The sequence below is a fragment of the Panthera onca genome, chromosome B4, assembly GCF_046562875.1.
Source record: "Panthera onca isolate mPanOnc1 chromosome B4, mPanOnc1 haplotype 2, whole genome shotgun sequence".
Taxonomy (NCBI): Eukaryota; Metazoa; Chordata; class Mammalia; order Carnivora; family Felidae; genus Panthera; species Panthera onca.
Genome location: NC_138345.1, coordinates 44,439,883 through 44,461,678, shown reverse-complemented (window position 1 = coordinate 44,461,678; position 21,796 = coordinate 44,439,883). Strand labels below are relative to the sequence as shown.

The 21,796-nt window shown below is 36.3% G+C and overlaps 1 protein-coding gene across 1 annotated transcript; it reads left to right on the top strand.

Moving 5' to 3' along the window:
- Positions 1-11,165: 11,165 nt before the first annotated feature.
- Positions 11,166-21,085, top strand: LOC132675644 (NKG2-A/NKG2-B type II integral membrane protein-like). The gene is made up of 6 exons (XM_081796027.1): positions 11,166-11,389; positions 11,721-11,798; positions 12,252-12,305; positions 12,787-12,938; positions 20,317-20,420; positions 20,671-21,085. The coding sequence occupies exons 1-6, from the start codon at positions 11,203-11,205 to the stop codon at positions 20,789-20,791; spliced, it is 696 nt and encodes a 231-aa protein (XP_081652153.1). The 5' UTR covers positions 11,166-11,202; the 3' UTR covers positions 20,792-21,085.
- The last annotated feature ends 711 nt before the right edge of the window (positions 21,086-21,796 follow it).

Sequence of the window (21,796 nt, the reverse complement as noted above, 5' to 3'; positions counted from 1 at the left end):
ATGAGGAATCCATCACTCATTACTTCAACAGCCATACAATAGTTTTCGTTGCACATTTTGAAGATAATGTTTTTAGTGTAATTTTTGATTCACAATAAACTAAGAGGAAGGTCCAGAGAATCCTCTATTGCCCCTGTCTGCACACGTTCATGGTCCCTCCCATTATCACCATCACTCCCTAAAATGTTTCATTTGTTATCAAGAACGAATCTGAATCAATGCATATATATCACCCAAAGTCCAACGTGTACCTGAGGCTTCATTCTTTGTGTTATAGAACTGTTTGTCAAATTTAATTATATTAATGTAAAAAAATATATATACTCAGGTATATATTATTTGTTTCTTAAGCTTTTGCTATTTAGTAAAATTAATTATATATATGTATATATATATTACAAATCATAATATTATTGTAAAAATCCTCAACAAAATGAATAATTCCATTTGTATTTCCAAGTTAATTAATTTGTCCTAGCCCTTAAAGGACCTCAAATGAGGATTGAACCACCCAGGGTGACAAGGTTATTAGTCAGAATTGAGTCTGTAGACAGAAACAACAGACACTTGAAGTAAGCATTTATCTACTTATAAGGGAAAGCTTACTAAGAGGAAGGGATACTGGTTAAAGAAAATTACAAAGAATATCATAGAAGTAAAGGATGGATCACTGAAGCCAGGCCTACTCTCTGAAGATGGGATTCAGATATCATTGAAGACGATGTGGCTACACACAGCTTCACGGCTGACAGGTTCACTGGATTGGCCTGGGACAGATCAGCTCCACACTCCACGGGCTGAACTTGGTGAGGAAGGATATCAGGCTGTGACTGGCAACAGGAAGAGCTCCCTGTCAGAGCGTCAGGAGGAAAGACCAGAAGACAGGAAACTGACAGATTGCCTACAAGAACTTGCTGTGGGACGAATACATGTGACTTCCTGCAAGACTGCAACTGGCAACCAAGCCATGGCGGCCAAAGGAGAGAAAACACCATGAAGCCAGGAAGAAGAGCCCTTTCTGCACTGGCTCTCCATTGTCTTTTACTGACAAAAGTCAATTACATGTGAGATGACAAGAGAGAAAATGGATAGGATCTTCCACTGTTATCTGAGAACAGGGCACTGAGGGTGTATTTGGAGCTGAGCGTACTAAATGAACGGCCCCTTGAGGTTATCATAGAACAACCACAGGGTTGCTGTATAGGAGCCATTCAGATCGGCCCACTTCCTCTGAGAATGGAACCAAAGTGCACTCTCCGAATCTCTCTTGGTGCCACACTATCAAAGGTTACACTCATTTCAAGGTAGACATTGGTTTCTAACTGGATAATAACCAGTGTCTTATTTGCTGTTATCCTCACATGGATTCAGATAATTTGGAAAAGATTTATTTTTTTAATGTTTTTATGCACACACCTCTGTCAGTCTTTACAACTGTGCCAAAAAATACTTTGAGGCAAAAAAAATAAAATGTTCAATAATAGAGAAAACAAAAAATTAAAATATACAGAAATCAGTGTCGGTCAAACGTTTAGTTATTGCCAGAATTCAAGACAAACTTGGGTAATTTGATAATGATTCAGAGATATTTCTACCCTAATTCAATTATAAGAGGGAGAGAGAGTAAAGTCGATTATTACTTGAAAACCAAATTCATATTTCACATATATTTATATCTGTGAATATAGACATATTCTTTATATTCTCTGTACATAATCCTATTGTCTTTTAGAAAAATTATATGAATATTCAAAATGTATTGAATATAGTTGTTGAGAGCTGTAGCTAATTACTACATTTGTGTTTCATACTACCCAAGTTTGCAGTGACATTGAAAATTAAGCAATTATTTTTCATTTACCTGTTTGTGGTTGGTTATGTTATAGCTGATCAAGGCTGGACTTGACTCCAGACTACTTGTTATAGCTGATCAAGGCTGGACCTTACTCCAGACTGCATACACGTTCAGCTCAGATCCCTGTATAGATTCATTTTGAGAAGACCGGGCTGCCTGATATATGATCTTTTGTAGCAGAGATAACAGCAGAAGTGTGTTTCTTAGTGCCTGGTCCCTGAACTCATGAGCTATCACATTCCCTCTCACATTATATTGTGAAAACAAGTGATCACATCCTTACATTATACTGGGAAAACAAGTCACATGGGCAACTTCTCATGGCTGTCTGTAGAGTATACTCTTGTCAAAGTGGTCAGAGGGAAGAAATGTAGATTCACTGAAAATAACCTAAACTACCATTATAGCCATAGGAATGTTTTTTATTATATTGCTTGAATAGATAAGTTTGCAAAAGAAAAAATAGATAGTTTGCAAAAGATAAGTGTGCAAAAGAAAATGATTGGGAGATAGATTAAAAATTTGGTTCTTGCTTAACTTCCCATCTGGATTTTTTTCTTCTGTGCTGAAAGTCCTTATAAAGCAGTTTTCTATACTGACAGACATAATGGTATAGGTGCTTTCACCACGGTCCTTGATCAATTTACAAATAAGGTATAAACATAAAGGTAGAAAGTAAGGACATTGGCAGTGAACACAGTCACTTCATGAAATTTCTAAGTGCATACTTGTAGTCCTGGGGCTCAGTTACGTAACTGCTCTGGCCCAGTTTCCTCTGCTAAGAAATATGAAAGAAATAGTATCTTATTCACAGTTACTTGAAGAGTATTTGAACAGTACCTCTTGACCCATGAGTGTTCACTAGATCTCAGTCGTTGTGGCTTAAGAGCTTGTTGTTTTTGTGCCATTACCTGTGACATGATGATCGTAATTGTGACAACTTATGTAGGAATAAATAAAAATAAACAATATGATGCCTATAGATCCTTGAAATAAAGCTTAAGAACATTAAGTTCTTCCTGTCTGTGATCTTTTCATATTTTGCTTTTCCCAATATTCAATAAAGGCCATTTTCCAATAAAACTGGTGTTCTGTCTTCTTCCTTCCACCCAGTGAAATAGCAGGACATCAGAAATGTAATCTGACAATCATTTTGACGATATACACCAAAGAAATCTGCATTCAAAAAGTGAGAAAATCAATACACATCATGTATGAACACTAGAGTAATTTCTTCCATATATGTGTTTCATATTTTGAAATCAAGTCGCAATAACTGTTCTTTCCCCTTATTGGCCAAGAACCCCAGTCTCCTCACAAATGGTGTTATTTGGACGTAAGTAAAGACTGTCTCTTTTGGAATTGAAGAATTTGAAGGGGATTTTCAAGCTATGACATGATAGCCTGTTTGATTAGTAGATTTGGGGTCCTACAGGGTCCAAGATGAAGAAGGGATTGAAATGCCCTTTCCCTTCCAATGGTGGAGTATCCCATCCACACGTATGCATCTGTTACCATAAAGAATGGAGAAAAATAAGAGATGCTGCTAAATACATTCTGATGTAGAACACCTCCAAGTTTTCTCCCAAAGTATTTTTTACATTTCTAAATACATACATAAAACAGTGCAAAAATTTTTACCTATACCCATATGAAACCATGGAAATTATTCATGAGCTTGGGTTAGGGGATCCACCAACACCACTGGAGATATATAAATATGGAACATTATTAGGGAGATGATCATTAAGAATAAATTGAGAATAGGGGTGCCTGAGTGGCTCGGTCGGTTGATCGTCCGACTTCAGCTAAGGTCATGATCTAATGGTCTGTGAGTTCGAGTCCCGCATCGGGCTCTGTGCTGATGGCTCAGAGTCTAGAGCCTGCTTCGGATTCTGTGTCTGCCTCTCTCTCTTCCCCTCTCCTGCTCATGCTCTGTCTCTCTCTCTGTCATAAATAAATAAACATTAAAAAAATTTTTAAAAAAAGAATAAATTGAGAATAGAAAGTATCATAGAGAAGTCAGGGATATAAAGATCAAATTGGTAATTTTCTCTGTGTCTACCTTGTGAGAATATGCATAGGTATTGTCCATATTGGGCTCGTTATTTTGGCTCCCGGAATGCAGAAAGGACTGAGCTGTGTATTCAAAATCTCTTGTCCCAAATTTACTAATATTAAAATTTTGTTTTCTGGTAATTAATGGGTGTAAAGTTAGAGATAAATCTATAGGGGCACCTGGGTGGCTCAGTCGGTTTATATCTGACTCCTGATTTTGGCTCAGTTCATTATCTCATGGTTCATGACGCTGAGCCTCACATCAGGCTCTGCACTGACAGCATGGAGACTGCTTGGGATTCTGTCTCTCCCTCTCTCTGTCTCTCCCTCTTTTCTCTCTCTCCCTCTCTCACCCTCAAAATAAATGAAGTTATTTTAAAAAGAGTCCTTGAAATCTAATTCACCTTGCCATCATTATCCAAAGATATTTTCACTATTTGTTCATTTCTAATTCATCTGTCGTTCCTAGGTCACCTGGTTTGCTATTATTAGAAATAGTTAAATACTTGATATCATAAAAAGTAAATTCTAAGTACCCATATCATTTTGAGTCATTTGAGTTTGGTTTTTTATACTGCTAGGCATAGATTTCATTAAAGTTAAATGCCAAAAAAAGGAACCCATGTTTAAACGTGTAACAAAAGACAATATAAATTATTTAATTTAAAACATAAATGAGTATAAATACAGGAATAATAGATGTAAGTACCTCCAACTGCAGAAGACATTAGTGAATTTTACATGATTTGGCATCATTGGTGAATGCTTTGGATTAATCCTACCTATATATAGAAAAAGCATTCAACAAAACTAGGAGATAGAGAAATATGTTCCAAATGAAAAAAAAGATAAAATGTCAGAAAAAGATGGACATAACACGGAGATAAGCCATCTACCTGATAACCAGTTGAAAGTAATGGTCATCCACATGTTCACCAAACCCAAGAGAAGAGTAGATGAACACAGTGAGAACCTCAGCAAAGAAATGGAAAATTAAAAAAAAATAATAACAATCAGACCTGAAGAGTACAATGATGGAAATTTAAAATGACATTAGAATGAATCAATAACAGATTGGGGGATGCAGAAGGATCAACTACCTGGAAGACAAGGTAGTAGAAATCATGCAAGCAAAACAACAACAAGAAAACATTAGTTTTATTTTATTTAATTTTTATTTATTTTTACCTTGGCGAGAGAGACAGAGCATTTGAAAAGGGAGAGGGACAGGAGAGAGAGAGAAAGAGGATCTCAAGCAGGTTCCACACTCAGTGCAGAGGCGGACATGGGACTCCTACCCTTGACCCTGGGATCATGACCTGAGCTGAAATCACGAGGTAGAGTCTCAACTGAATGAGCTACCCAGAGTCCCAATTCTACAAAACTTTTAAAGGGAGTTGACACCTCTGCATCTTAAATTAGTCTCAAAACTGAAGACAATGGAAAGTTTCCAAATTCATTCCACGTGGACAGTGTTACCACGAAACCAAAACCAAACAAGGAAACCAAACAAACACACACACACACACACACACACACACACACACACCACAGTATACGCCAATATCCCTGATCATAATGCAACAATCCTCACTCAAGTATTAGCAAAATGAATTCCACAATACAAGAAAGGTTCAAACACCATGATTGCATGGGTTTGTTCCACTTATGCAAGGATGCTTCAAGACCTGCAAATCCATCAACCTGTCACACCACATTAACTGACTGAAACATCAAAATCATGTGGTCGTCTCAAGAGATGCAGAGAAAGCAGTTGACAGAATTAAACATCCATTTATAGAAAAAACTTCCCAGAGTGTGTAGAGAAGGAATTTCTCTCCATATAATAAAGTTCATATATTACAAGCCCACAACTAACATCATTCTCAACAGTGAAGAGCCAAAAGCTTTTCCTTTCAGATCAGGATCAAGACCAGGAAGTCCACACTTACCACTTTATTCAACACAGTACTGGAGGTCCTAGACACAGAAATCTGGAAAGAAAAATCAGTCAAAGACATTCATGCTAATAAAGAAAATGCAAAACAGTCACTATTGGCAGATGACTTAATTTCTAGACAAAAAAATGAGACACTACACCAAAGTAACATATTAGAACGAATACGTGAAATCAGTCAAGTTGCAGGACACAAAATTAATATATAGAAATCTTGTGGACTTTATACAGTAGTAATATTCTGTGAGAAAGAGAAATTAAATAATCCCATTTATAATCGCATTTATAAGAATCAATTACCAAAGAATATTTTAACCAATGGGGTGAAATTCTTACACGCTGAAAATTTAGGCTATTGTTAGAAGAAATTTGAGGATGACACAAGTAAATACATAGGAAGATATATACTGTGCTTATGGAATGGAAGATATAATATTGTGAAAGTATCCCGATTATGCAAAATGACCTATGGATTCAATGTAATCGTTATAAAAATACTAATAGCATTTTTGCAGAACTAGAATAAAATACCTGAAAGTTTGTATGGAACTACAAGAAACTCTGAATACCCAAAGCAATCATTAGAAACAGGAACAAAACTGGAAGAAACATTCTCTTGCATTTCAAAGTCTACTACAAAGCTTTAGCAAACCAAGCAGTATAGAACACGAGACACATAGATCAAAGGAATGGAGTAAAAAGCCCAAAAATAAATCTGTGTCTATGTGATCAATTAAATGTGACAAGAAGGCAAGAAGGGACACAAGGGAAAAGAGAGTCTTCAGTAAATGGTGTTTATAAAACTGGAAAACTATGTGCTAAAGAATAATACTGGACTACATGTTTACGCCAAACCCAAAAGAAACCTAAAATGAATTAAAGCGGTAGGGGTAAGGCCAGCAACAATAACTCCTAAAGAAAGCATAGCCAATAAACTCATGGAGATCTTCTCATCGATATTCTTTTGGATCTGTTTTCATAGAGAACGGCAGCAAAATGAAAAATAAACAATATGACAAACCACAAGGCATTTGCCCAGCCAAGGAAACCATCAACAAAACAAAAAGGCTACCTACTGAATGGGAGATGATATTTGCAAATGATATATCCGGCAAGGGGTTAATATCCAAAATATATGAAGAATTCCTACATCTTAACACAAAAAGAATGCAAACGCATGATAAAAAATGGACCTAAGACCTGAATAGGTATTTCCTGAAAGAAGATATGCAGATCGCCAACAGACATGTGAAAAGATGCTCAGTATCACTAATCATCAGGAAAACATAAATCAAAATCACAATTAGATAGCACCTGCCACATGTCTGAATCCAAAACATGAAATAACAAATATTGGTGTGCATGTGGAGGAAAGGAAATCTTATGCACTGTTGGTGAGAATTTGAATTGGTGTCGTCACAATGGGCAACAGGATGGAGGTTTCTCAAAACAGTTTCCTCATTTTTGACACAGTTGATGGATCTAGAGGGTTTGATGCTAAATGAAATGAGTCAGACAGGGAAGGGCAAATATCATACGATTTACCTAATGATGTCAAAACAAAAACAAACCAACAAATGAACAAACCAATAGACTCACATGCAGAGAGACCAACTTTGTGATTTCTGTAGGGGAGTGGGGACGAGGGATGGCTGAAAGAAACGAAAGAAAGTAGGTGGTACAAACTTTCCGTTATGAAATAAATAATTCACATGGATGTAACTTACAGCATGGAGAATAGAGTCCATTCCATTGTATGAATTTTCTATGGTGATGGGTGATCACGATGATTTATCATGATGATCATAGCATAACGTGTATAAATGATGAATCATTATGTCTACACCTGAACTTAATGTGATATCTTTTGTCAACTATACATCCGGGAAAATAAATACATGAAAATGAAAATAGTATTGTCAACCCATTTTGCCAAACACAAAACAAAACAGAACCACAGACCAAAGGAAACATGCACGTGAATATGCCCAAAATTATTACCAAATCAAATCCAACAATGAACACAAAGGAAAAGAATTCCAGTGATGCAAAGTAGGTAATTTAGATATAAAGTTTTATTGCTTGGATGTTCATGTTATTTAATTGTCTTTTAAAAGTACTTTTAAAAGTAGTTTCTCTGCCCTACACCAATATTTTGAGTTAAGTGAAATTGTTAAACACTCATTAATTTTCCCCTACAGAGTTAGGCTTTTTGTGTGTTTGTTTGTTGATAACAAATACTCTTATTTAAATACAGACACCTAGTTACCATTGGAGAATGAATAAGTAAATAGCATGAATAATTATTTAACATTCAAATCTCTGGAATGGTGTTATTGCTCATTATTATTCAATGTTTATCCTTATCACAGGCATTTACTTTTTCCAGCAGAAACTTTAATAACCTATTTACAAATAATACAAATGGATTGTAGGTATATTCAAAATGAAGGTAGAATTTGAGAAAATCCATTCAGAAATTGATGTCTTTATAGCAGTCGCAAAAAATTGAAAACGTAGTCATTTTTCACTCTTAGAGTCAAATATAATTAAACACCTGTCGATGACTTGCTGATTTTAGAATATTTTCAGTGAAATAGAAATGACATATCAAGGGCATAAGAAAAAGAAATACGTAATATCTAGATGTAGCAAATTTGCCTAAAAGTAAAACACAAACTTCTAAGATATTTTACACAAGGCCTAAGTCCTCAGTGTTTGTCATTCAGATGGAAGTAAGTGAACAGCCTGGGTGGTTAAGTCTCTGACCCCAGAACCTCGTGGAACATAAAATTTGTCAGAAGCATTTGCTGAAGGACAAACGAAATGCCACACTGCAAGCTCAAAGCCTCTACATTCTGGAGGTGAGGAGATAAAGTGTCTTCAAAATAGCCCAAGGGCACAAATTTCCTGTTCAAATTTGAAGTGACACATTGATGAGAAATCTACTTTTTCCACTATTGCTTCACTCTCAGCTCTCACAGGGCCGGCAGGCTGTGAAGACCACAGATACTGTCTGGTTACGAGAGGAACCTGGTTCCCTCTGGACGTGCATGACTGTCTGGCCAACAGAAGGTATGTGTCACCACGGTCCTGCCTTTCTAGTAGTCACCCCAGTGAGTGGGAGATTATAAATGCTGGTGGGATGCACCTGAGGCACAGCTAATATACAATGAAATCACAGAGAACATTGGTATCTGCATTCCAACAATTCAGGGTAACAAACAAGAATGACTATGAAATACATTAGAGATCTTACAATATTCAAATTCTTGCCTGTGGAGAAGTCATTAAGAACATATGCATATACTTATAAATATAGGCAAATCAATTAATTTAAGGTGAGATCACAGAAGCATCAGGACAAAGAACACATGATTTGGATTTGTCATCAGTTGTCATCAAGAATATATTATATATATTCGACATTGGTCCAGTCTTTAAACATAAATCCCTAAAATGAATCCATTATACCATAAAGGTGAAATGGAATTCCTGATACAGTTATTTCAATAAATGAAAGCAGTTTGATTTTCATAAAATTCAAGATGAGGTACCTTGTGTAAAAATGTTAATTTAAACTTAACTATATACAATCCAAAGACTTTTTATAAAATTGAACAAAACTTGGCCAAGAAAGATATTCAATACTGAAAGATGTTCTTGTGCAATGAATTGTTACATGGTGTAAATGCTATGAATCAGTAATGATAAATGGTTACTGTGTTAAAAATATTTACAATTGGGGCGCTTGGGTGGCTCAGTCAGTTGGGCGTCCAAAGTCTGCGGAGGTCATGATCTCACGGTCTGTGAGTTCGAGCCCTACCTCAGACTCCGTGCTACAGCACGGAGCCTGGAGCCTGCTTCAGATTGTGTGTCTTACTCTCTCTAAACCTCCCCCACTCACAGTCTGTCTTACTCTCTGTCTCTCTCTCTCAAAAGGAAACAAAAAAATTGTTTTAATAAAAATTATTAAAATCACTAACACATTATTGAGAACTTAGACCAATCAGATTGATTTTAAGTGCTATATATGCGTTATAGTGTATGTCTTTTAATTCCTATTTTAGATTACTAAACTAGATAGCTAGACATGAAAGAAATCTTTTTAATTTTTTTTTAATTTTTCATGTTTATTTATTTTTGAGAGACAGAGAGAGACACAGAATGAGCAGGAGAGGGACAGAGAGAGGGAGACACAGAATCTTAAGCATGCTTCAGACCATGAGCTGTCAGCACAGAGCCCCGCGTGGGGTTCGAACCCGGGAACCATGAGATCATGACCGGAGCGAAAGTTGGTCACTCAACCAACCGCTCAGTTGACTGAGCCACCCAGGTGCCCCACGAAATAATTTTTGAAGCTGATACTTTGTACTTGGAGAGACAGGAGTAATTCCAGACTTCACTGACTGCACAGTTCCTTGACTGAGGTCTGAAATTAAATTTATGTGAGTTTTAGTATATCTAAACAACTGGAATTACCCTAACTGCCATTGAAATCGTAGATCTTTATAGACGTTTGTAACAACTGTGTTCTTCCATAAATGATCTGTCCTTTTATTTATCATTTTATGCTTTCATATCTTTGCCATTAAGTCAGTTGTCACTTTCTGATGGTAAGTCCTCTTTTAAAAAATGCTTTGTTTCCTTTTGTTTTCACTATTGTTCCTGCTCTGGGCAATCTTAGTGTGTCATGTAACATTTTGCAACATATGAAATATTTCTTCTAAAATTTAACAATTCTCAGAACTCCCCAGATGTTCAAAGTAAAATATCACTTTGATAGCACTGCATTACTTTTTAGAAACACAATTTAAAACCACAAATAAAAGTCGTTTGCAACAGGAAATTCCTATATGTACTAAAAACAATATTCTCCAATCTTAGAGCACCTAATTTTCAACCAGTAATGGGTTTTAACATTGTCAAAATTGATACAACACTTTGTTGTAATACAGCAGTTTAATTAATCTGGTTATTCTAATAGTGTTGAAATATGTCTGTGGAATCTGACCTTACTTTAATGAGGACACTATTATTCATGAATTCCTTTCTTCACTAATTTAGTGCCTTACATGTTTTCCAATCAGTATTATTATGCTATTATTGTAAATAAAAAACATTTATTCTATCATGAAACACTTATTTCAATCTCTACACAAGTTAGTACCAGACTTTATATTGTTCAACTGCAAATAAGGAGTATCCCTCACCCTGCACCCCACCCGGTGTCACTGGACTAGCAATGTCGTCAGCACATGACACACACTCTTGATCAAGACCTTCAGGGCAGTTTCATCCACGTTGTACCTGACACTACTCAGCTGCAGACATGAACAACCAAGGCGTGACTTATGCGGAACTCCATCATGCTAAGGGCTCAAAAAGACAGCAAGTGCAACCTAAGGGCACGAAAAGTTCCATTTCAGTAACTGAGGAGGAGATAGCCTATGCAGAATTAAGTCTTCAAAATGCTTCTCGGGCCCTTCAAGGGAATGGCAAGAACTCTCCCTGCAAAGGTAAAAAACATTTAATACAGACAAATATGTCTATTTTAGGATTTGAAGTTGGGGTGTTGGGGTGTAGGGAAAGAGTAGGAAGTGATATCTCATAGTTTTCATTCGTGAGGACCAGAGCTGGAGGTTGGAATATGGTATTGTAATTGAATGCATTGGTATATTCTGAGAGAAGATTCCAATGATAGTGATGGGTTTGAGGTGCAGGTTATTGTATGTGATTCCCAGTGCATTTTCGGTTCACTTGCCTGTTGTATATCTCGTAAATGATTATTTCCAGGCATCCTTTCTCAGTGTTTGCATTTCTCTTCCTATTACTCACCTTCATGTCCAGAGAAGCTCATTGCTGGTATCTTGGGAATCCTCTGCCTCGTCCTGATGTCCACTGTGGTGACAATAGCTGTTATCCCCTGTAAGTATGTGTTTGAATGACTAAAAGGGAATTTTCACCTTACTGATCATTAGTTCCTCAACATAGTGTGTAACACTTTGAATTTATTGTCTCATTTTAATGCATGTGTGCTCTAAATGTGGAATGATTATTTAGAGTTTATCTAAAGTAGAAATAACAGAATAAGTTTAGGCAGAATTGAACACATATTTAGATTTAATAACTCAAAGGCAAGTCATACAAGAGACTTTATGGTGAAATGCACATTAATTCTTGAGATTGCTTAAAGGAAATATTGTAAGAGATGGTGAGGTTTCGTTCTTTAAGCTTTTGAATTGTTTTCCCCCTCATGTTCATTACTTTATTCAATTTTTCTGGTAAAAGAGCACACCCAATTTTAAACTAGGAAACTCAAACTATTATGATTTATTTCATTGAATATTATGTTTTTTGAGAATTGCTTTAATGTTCTAGCTACTGAAGGATCAGAGCGGAACAAAACGTCCCTGGAAACGACAATCCAGAAAGGTACATCATCCCTTGCATACTTGTGTTATTAGTTTCGTGTCTATCTTAGCTCTATCTTCAAGTAGGCAAAGATCATAACAGATTCTTTTGGAAAAAGTGAATTCAAATATCGCTTAATGAACCTCTGGACTGAGGGGGAAATACTCATTCAAAACCACGGTACCTGCTGTTAACAATTGCCTCACATTTCCTCCTTCCATAACATGATAAAAGATAAATCATTCCATAAAGATGATTTTGTTCACTGACTCTCAGGACATGTAGATGTGGACATTTTTGTGGTTCCTTTTTGGGCACATAAATTAAGAGATGAAAGCCTAACTCTTCTCTGAGTGTGTGTGTGTTTTGTTTTAACTTTATCAGCTTGTGAGGGTATATGAATATGGTAGGTACACATACGTGTATCCATATACAGTATGTAAATTTTCATTTTGTAATATTCAAAGCTTTTTGGATAATATCTCGTATTATCTCTCTCCAGCATGTCTCTGTTGTCATTGTCTGAAAGAGTGGTTTACGTATTCCAACAATTGCTATTACATTAGCACTGAGAGAAAATCATGGAAGGAGAGTTTGACGTCCTGTACTTCTAAGAAATCTAACCTGCTCTACTATGATGATGAAGAGGACAAGGTAAGTTTTCAGATGTTTCCAGATTCTATTAAAAGCTTGTCATTAAATGGGGCTCCTGAGTGGCTCAGTGGATTAAGCCTCCAACTTCGGCTCAGGTCATGATCTCAAGGTTCCTGTGTTTGAGCCCCACATGGGGCTCTGGGCTGATAGCTCAGAGCTTGGAGTCTGCTTCAGGTTCTGTGTCTCCCTCTCTCTCTAATTCTCCCCTGCTCGTGCTCTCTCTCTGTGTCTCAAAAATAAATAAATGTTAAAAAAATTAAAAAGGAAAAGCTTGCAATTAATATTATGCTTGTAGAATTCATCCATAGTTTTATATGTATTTGTAGTTTATTTCTTTTAAAGTCTTTAATATTCCATGGTTTGACTCTATGACACATTATTTATATTTTTATACCTTGAATGTACATTTGATAATTTCCAGTTCTTGCTTTTCATAGGAACCTGTGCTTCTATAAATGCTCTTTTGTCTGAAATTAACTTTACTATTTAATTTTACAACACATCAAGGAAACTAGGCATATGATTGTGCACATTGATTACAATGTACTTAGAATCACACAATTCTAAATTACATCATGAGACTGAAGGTTAGAACCTTTATGAGGCCTGCCCATTTTCCTTTTATGAAATATCTCTGCTTATTTTGGGGCTGTATATCAATGGAATCATTCAGGGTGCATTTTTTTGTGTGTCTCCCTTCTCTCCCAGGTGCTACTTGTAATCCATCTATATTAACACACTTGTCTACAGTTTGTGAATATTCACTGCTCTCATATGAATATGACATTTTAAAAACCATTCTCAGAAATTTAGTTCCTTTTTTGTAAGTGGGTATTATGCATAATTATGTTAGGAAAAGTCTTTTCTATGTCTTCCTCCACATATCATATTGATAATCATTTATTGCACATAGCGACATATAATATATTTATGTAAAATAAATGTATGGTTTTCATAATAAAATAATAATGTATAATGTAACATAATTGTATTCATGTATAATCATGCTACATTTTTCTGTAAGCATTAGTATGGAATTGCACAGTCATAGATATGTGTATATTTCACTATACTAAATTATCCCTACATTTTTCTATTTTATGGTGTAAAATACATTGTACCAAATAGGCCTTTGATCCAAAACTCAGCAGTCTCAGGAAAATTAATTAAAGGCTCTGATGGTTAGAAACAGTACCATTTTCCTGGGTTGCAAATCTCAAGGCTATTCTCTTTTGTGAGAATGAGAAGTGCTGGGTTGTGTTTCTTGCCCATTTCTCCAGGATGGTGTCTTCTTTTCACTTCTCAGAAGTCTTTGTCATTTTTTAGACCTGAGCTCTTTTTTGAGCTTTTAAGATGCAAATACCTGCATCTGCATTTTCACTCTCCTATTGGAGTCTTTTAATGATCAGAATTTTAATGTTACCAGGGTCCTACTTAGCGTTTTGTACATTACAATGAGTATTATTGGACCTATTTCAGAAGTTAGCCAAAGTTCATGAATAGAATTTCCTGTATTATTTTCCTGTATTTACCTTTTTCTTTATTTCTTTATATTTTAACTTTCCATTATGATTTATGATCCAATTAGAATTTATTTTTTGTGATGCTATATGTCTGAGGCTGTGAGATAAGAGTGAAAGTTATATATTTCTACATCATTACCTCATTGATGGAGCATCATTTATAGTAAAGTAGGTCTTTTCTTCATCTGTAACTTTATATTCATAAAGTTTTATATATATATATATACACCTGTGCTCTAATCTCCTTGATATAAGTAATATAGATATTATATATCTTTATATAGATGATTGTATATTCATAGATCACAGTCTACACAGTCTATCACAACCCACAGCAGGTCGAGTAAAATGTAGAGACTTACTTGCCTTTATGGTCCATTACCATTTATGGTAATGTATGTCCCATTTATATTATAAGTGTCGTAAATATTTCTCTGCTTACATGGAGAATCACATGCATGTTATAACTTTGCTTCAACTGACACTTGTGCTTCAAATATCAAACAATTTCGAAAACACAGGAGGTGAAGGAAAGTCCATTAGACCTGGTAAGAATTTTGTTCTTACGTTTGTCCTCTGTTTCTTCCGTATGATCCAAAATGCCTTCTTTTACCATGTATTCTCCATAGCAATTCTTTCATTGTGTTCAGGGCTAGTTTAATGTTAGAGAAGCAGCTCACAGCCCGAGGAGCAAGACTGTTCCTGTCAAGTTCATTTCTCAAAAAACAATCCACTCTGTATATCAGTATCAGGCGTAGGTTTGAACTGTATTTTTGAGTGTCTGTGCTTCATCTCAATTTATTTTCTGTACCTCTCCATTCACAAGGCATGTCTTGATGTATCAGAAAAGCCTAAGGGACGTTATTTTTTGTGTTTTGTGTTTTGAGGGTGGTGGTGAATTTTTGGAACAGGGATGCTCAGCAATTTTTTCATGTAAATTAATGCTATTTGCCTCCTCAATTTACACTATTTCAGCTTAGGCAAGTTTTCAAAGGAACAACCTACTGTCAGAGAGAGTGGAAATCTGTACTTCTCAAATTGCTGTACTGAAGCCAGCTCACACTGGTTTCTGAACACAAACTGTGCATCTCTTTACCTTCTCTGCTTTCATGCTTTCACATTGGAAACCTGAAGGGAAACGTTCATGGAGACTTTGTACCACACACATTAACAAATGCTAAAAATATAAGGTTTATAGTATAGATCCCTCCATGCAGTGTTATAATTATGGCTGCAAATTATCTTATCTTTTCAAGAAATTCAGAGGGGAAAATACACACGCAGATCTAAACATTTACCGACCTACTTATCATTTCTGGTGATCTCTAATTCTTCTTGCGGATATGCGTTACCATCTAGTGTCATTTTAATTGTAGCTTGAAGAACATAGTTGAAAGGCAGGTGTAGTAAGAATAAATTCTGTTCGTTTTTGTGTCTGATGTGGGGTCTTTATGCATCTTGTTTTCTAAAAAACTATTTTCTGAATGTATAATTCCTGTTTGACAGGTATTTTTGCTTTGTTTTGGTTGTTTGTTTATTTGATTTGTGTGTGTGTGTGGGGGGTGGTTTCTTTCTTTCTTTTTTTTTTTTCACTATTTTTCCAGTGAGAGCTCATCTTTTAATCATATTGTTATTTACGTAAATATAATGAGTTGCTTTTCTCCTGCCCTTCTCAAGATCACCTCTTTTTGTGGGTTTGACTTTGATTTTCTTTTTTAAGCTGTTGCAGAAAATACCATGACCCCATAACATAGAATTTGACACATTACCCATGTTAAAGAAATAGCTTAGTGTCTTAGATCAGTTTTAGGTTCATAGCAAAACTCAGACATAGCACCGGTATGTGCTGTATTCCCCTACTGTCTATGTGTCAATGCAGGAGCAGTTCATAGACTGTCTCATTTTCAAAAGCCCTCAGTGGGGTGGTTCACTTGCTACAACTGATACACCTGCAGTGACACATCATTATCAGCCAAAGACCATAGTTTACTTCAAAGCTTACTCTTGAGGTTGGGCATTTTATGCGTTTGGAAAAGTATATAGTGACATGTATCAAACATTATGGAGTTCTACAGAATAGTTTCCCGTCCTTCAAAATCCTCTGTGCGCACCCTATCCATCCTCCTACCCCCTAAACCCTGTTAACAACTGATCAGTTTACTGTCTCCATAATTTTGTTTTTTCCAGAGTGTCATATAGCGGGAATCCTATACTCTCACACATCTTACATTGCATTTAACTAGATCATCCATCGTAACCAGTTGAAGCACCCAGTTTAAGTTAGGAGTGCTAACTATCACATTGTTGCAAAGGATATCTAGAGCTCTCCCCTTGTAAAACTGGAACTCAATTGCACCATAATTCTCCTGCAACACTTTCCCCTCAACCTGAGCAACCACTATTCTACTTGTTTCTATCACTTTTACTACTTTGGATACTTTCTATAAGTGGAATCAAAGAGTTTTTTTTTTTTTTTTTTTTCATGTGTATGAGTGGCTTATTCACTTAGCATAATGTCATGGAATTTCATGCATATTGTAGCAGGTGATAGGATATCCTTCCATTTACAATTGAATAATATTACACTGGTAGGTGTATGCCACACTTTCTTTCTCCATTCATCCATCAGTGGACATTTGGGTGGCTTCTGCCCTGTGGCTCTAATGAATAATGCTGCAGTGAGCATGGGTGTATATATATCTTTGAGATCTTGCTTTCAATTCTTTTAGATAGTTTCCTACATGTGGGATGGCTGATTCATGTGATAATTGTATTTTCAATTTCTTGAAGAAGCTCCATTCTCTTCTTCATAACGGTGACCGATTTACATGCCCAACAACAGTGTGTAGTCTCCTCCTGGTCGACCTCCTCACCGACCCTTTTTTTAAAAATGTTATTTATTTGTTTTGAGAGAGAGAGAAAGAGAGAGAGCAAGCAGGGCAGGTGGAGACGGAGGGAAGGGAGAGCATCTGAAGCTGGCTCTGCATGTCAACACAGAGCCTGATGCGGGGCTCAAACCCACAAATGTGCGATCATGACCTGAGTCAAAACGAAGAGTTGGAAACTTAACCAACTAAGCCACCCAGGCACCTCGAGATTTTTTTTATACCATCCATCCTAATGAGTATGAGGTGATAACTCATCATGATGATTTGCATTTCTCTGATCATTAGCATCTTTCCATATGATTTTTCACAATTTATATTGTCTTTGGAAATATGCTTTTTTAATTTTTTGCCAATTTTTTTAATTGTGTTTTGGTGTTTGCTGTTGTTGGTACTAACTTGTGGATTAATTTTATATTTTAGATGTGATTCCCTGTTTGATGTATGATTTGCAAGTGTTTTTTCCACTCTGTCTTTTCATCGTTGATCATGCCCTTTGTTGCACAGAAATGTTTAGGTTGATATCACACATTTATCTACAATGGACTTTTCCTTTGTGGTCTGGTTTTGGTGGCAGAGCCAAGAAATCATTGCCACATACAGTGTTGTTTATTTTGCCCCCAATTTTTCTTTGAGGAACTTCTACACCTTACATTTATGTCTTTAGTCCACTTTGAGTTAATTTTAGTATACGGTGTAAATGGAAACATCCAGCTTCAATCTTCTGCATGTGGGAGGGAAGTCAGTTTCCCAACACCCTTTGTGAAAGATTCTGTCTTTCCCTACTGAATGGTCCTGGCACCTTTATCAAAGCTGGCTAGACCGATTATACCTCGGTTTGTGTCTGGATATTTTTAAGGGATTGTTTCCATGGGGGATTTAGAGTCTGTGTCTTTCTGTTCCTTCATCTTGCTGCTTGTATCCCATTCCATTCGGAACTAGTGTGCAGGGCAGGGATATGGATTCTGTCTAGATAATGTGGCGTAAGGCTGATGGAGGTGGAAGACGTATCACCCATCCCTGATTTTCACACTGACTAAGTCACTTCACAATCCACTCTGTTCCCTCAAGAGTATTTCTTTGTCTGTATTTGCCAGTGTTCTTTGGTCATTTCATTATGATGTCATGAGACGTGGATTTGTACGTGCTCATTCTGTTAGCAATTTGCTAAGTCTCTGGTGTCTATAAATATTATAAATGATATTAGTAAGTTGTTCATTCGTTGTGCCTTAAGATTGTTGTCCTGTTTTTTTTTTTTTTCTGCCTCTGTTGTTCTTCTCATATTCTACTTAGAACTAAGCCGGCTTTCCTGATACTGTTTTGAAAGTCTCTGAATTCTGTAAATTGTTCTCTTTCTTCTCTCTCATCCTAAGGTATAAATAAATTTGTTACTCCTTCAAATTCATCAGTTTTTTTCTACTTGATTGGATTTTACATTTCCGGTATGGATTTATGCACTGAGATTCTCTATGGTTTCTTCATATAGTTTTATTTCTCTATTGGTATTTCCTACTTGCTAAATTGCTGCCATCACATGTTTATGCAATTATTTCAACTAAGGTTTCTTTATAGTTTTCATATATTTATAAATATGACTTCTAAATACTTTTGTTCTAATATGTGCAACAACTTATCCCTGCACACGTTTCTTTTTTTTTTTTTTTTTTAACGTTTTATTTATTTTTGAGACAGAGAGAGACAGAGCATGAACGGGGGAGGGGCAGAGAGAGAGGGAGACACAGAATCGGAAGCAGGCTCCAGGCTCCAAGCCATCAGCCCAGAGCCCGACGCGGGGCTCGAACTCACGGACCGCGAGATCATGACCTGAGCTGAAGTCGGCCACTCAACCGACTGAGCCACCCAGGCGCCCCCTTGCACACGTTTCTATTGACCTATGCTTTCCTTTCGTCGGAAGACATTTTTAAATTTCTCTTCATATTTTTTTACTTTTTAGGTAGACACTTTTTAAAAATATAATTCAGAAACATGCATTGTATGTCATTTTTCCTAGATTTACTATTTTTTTTTTGCCAAACATTTATGGCAGAATCTTCTCCACTAAATCTGTCTGCTGATAGTTTTGTTCAATTGTTTCCAAATTCTTATTGCTTATTTTTATGACCTTGTGACTTTTACCTTTGATGTTAATTACTATTTTTTTTTTGAAAGAATATGTTCAAATATTGCAAGTCAGTATGGACTCACCTTCTGCAGTGTGACATCTGTGCCTGTGTCTGTGATTGTGAGAGGGACTGTTCATAATGTTGCTAAGAGTTCTCAAGTCTCCTGTATTCTTACTTTCTCCTGGCTTCCTCTTGGTCTCCTCTCCATGTGTGTATATTTTTTCCATAAGCTAAGAGTGTTGAGAGCTAATGTCAACTCTTCCGTTATATTCTCACATCCAGTATGTTTCCATTATATTTATGGGGGTCACAGTGCTTGACACAAACACCACAACCTCTGACCAGATCAGGTATGGGTTTTCTTCATCATTATGGAGCAAAATCAGCACTTGGAGCTGAAACATCAGTGGGTACCCATCCCCATCCCCAGTGCTGATCAGGTCTCCCCCTGTGGCACCAACACCGTTGCTCTTTGCAGCTTCTCCCAACTGTAAAAGCTACAATCTTCTGGATCACTGAGCCAGTGGTGGGCAGGTGGGGAGGCTCGGGGACATCCTAGGCGAGAAGATTACACGTGTGTTTTTGACTTGAATTTCCACAGACCATATTTCATAGGTTATTAAGCTTGGATCCATTTTCTAAACTCTGATTGTTTTTGCGGTCAGTTTGTCCTTTTCACTTAGTCCTACTAAGATAATTTTATACTTATGTGTCCGGTGTGTAACATTATATTATAATTTGAAAGTTTCTATAAAGTTAGAAGGAAAGAACTTTTATTTGTTACTACAGAATTCAAAAGAGTGTAAGAGCTAGTATTTGACTTCCAATAAAATTTATTTTCTCACAGTTTTTGTTGAATTTACTCTCTGCTACTACATGGATTAGAGGCTCCCAGAGAAGAAATCATAGTTCATCTGTGCAGCCAAAAGCCTTAACATTTTCTTCCGAAGTGTAAGTTTCCTGACAACTTTTTATTTTATGCCTCACAAGAATTGTTCTTAGAAACAAAAAGAGCAATGTGTGAACAATCGGATAAACACAGTAGTTGAAGTTTTTCCAGAGAAAAATGGTATGAGAAATATGGAGATTGAGATATATAAGTAATAGTCAAAATGGATGGTTTATTCATCAAAATACTATGGTATTTTGACGTAAGTAATCTTACGGTAAGATTAATGAGATATAATTCTCTGTATTTCAGGTTGTCAGCATCTTCAGAGAGTGACAAGAAGTGTCCATATTTCAATTTTCCAGTAAAAAAAATGTATTATGCACCCTGCTCAGTAATAAGACCATATATTTGTAAGCACCAGGCATTCTAGTTATTTCACTTTGGTATAATGTTATTTCACCATTTATAAAGAATACATCTCTCATTATTTCTAAACCCATGTGATTATTTATTCTGCATATTTTTAAGATAATGTTTTTAGTGTAATTTTAGGTTCCCAACAAAATTAAGAAGAAGCTTCTGAGATTTCCTGTATTGTCCCTGTCTGCACATGCGCATGGCCTCTCCCATTATCTACATCACTCACTAGAATGTTTCATTTCTTACCAAGGATGAATCCGCATCAATGCATATATATCACCCAAAGTCCAAAGAGTACTTGAGGCTTCATTCTTGGTGTTATGGAACTGTTCTCAAATGTAATTATATTAGTGTAAAAAATATACTCTGTATATAGTATTTATTTCTTATGTTTTGCTATTTAGTAAAATAATTATATATAAATTTCAAATCATAATATTAGTGTAATATTCTCAATACAGTGAATAATTCCATTTCGATTTCCAAATTAGCTGATTTGTTCTAGTCCTTTAAGGGCCTCAGATGAAGATTGAACACCCCAGGGTGACAAGGGTATGAGTCAGAATTGAGTCAGGAGACAGAAACGAGGAAGGAAGTTGAGGTAAACAGTTATTATCCACTTGTAAGGGAAAGCTTACTAAGAGGAAGGCTACTAAGTTCAATAAAATTACAAAGAATATCTTGGAATTAAAGGAGGGATCACTGGGAAGCCAGGTTTGCTCTCTGAAGATGGGATTTAGATGTCATTGAGGACAATGTGGGTGCACACAGCTTCATGGAAGACATGCTCACTGGATTTTTCTGGGGCAGGGCACCTCCACACTCCACGAGCTGAACTTGGTGAGGAAGGATCTCAGACTGTGACTAGCACACAGGAGTTACTCTCTGTCAGAGCATCAGGAGGAAAGACCAGATGACAGGAAACTGACAGATTGCCTACAAGAACCTGCTGGAGGACGAATACCCGTGACTTCCTGCAAGACTGCAACTGGCAACCAAGCCATGGCGGCCAAAG

Excerpts from the sequence above, each read along its gene's own strand:
- LOC132675644 (XM_081796027.1), top strand. The coding sequence starts at position 11,203 with ATGAACAACCAAGGCGTGACTTATGCGGAACTCCATCATGCTAAGGGC. Across the intron at positions 11,390-11,720 it reads CAAGAACTCTCCCTGCAAAG|AGAAGCTCATTGCTGGTATC; the intron begins GTAAAAAACATT and ends CTTCATGTCCAG. Across the intron at positions 12,306-12,786 it reads GGAAACGACAATCCAGAAAG|CATGTCTCTGTTGTCATTGT; the intron begins GTACATCATCCC and ends ATCTCTCTCCAG.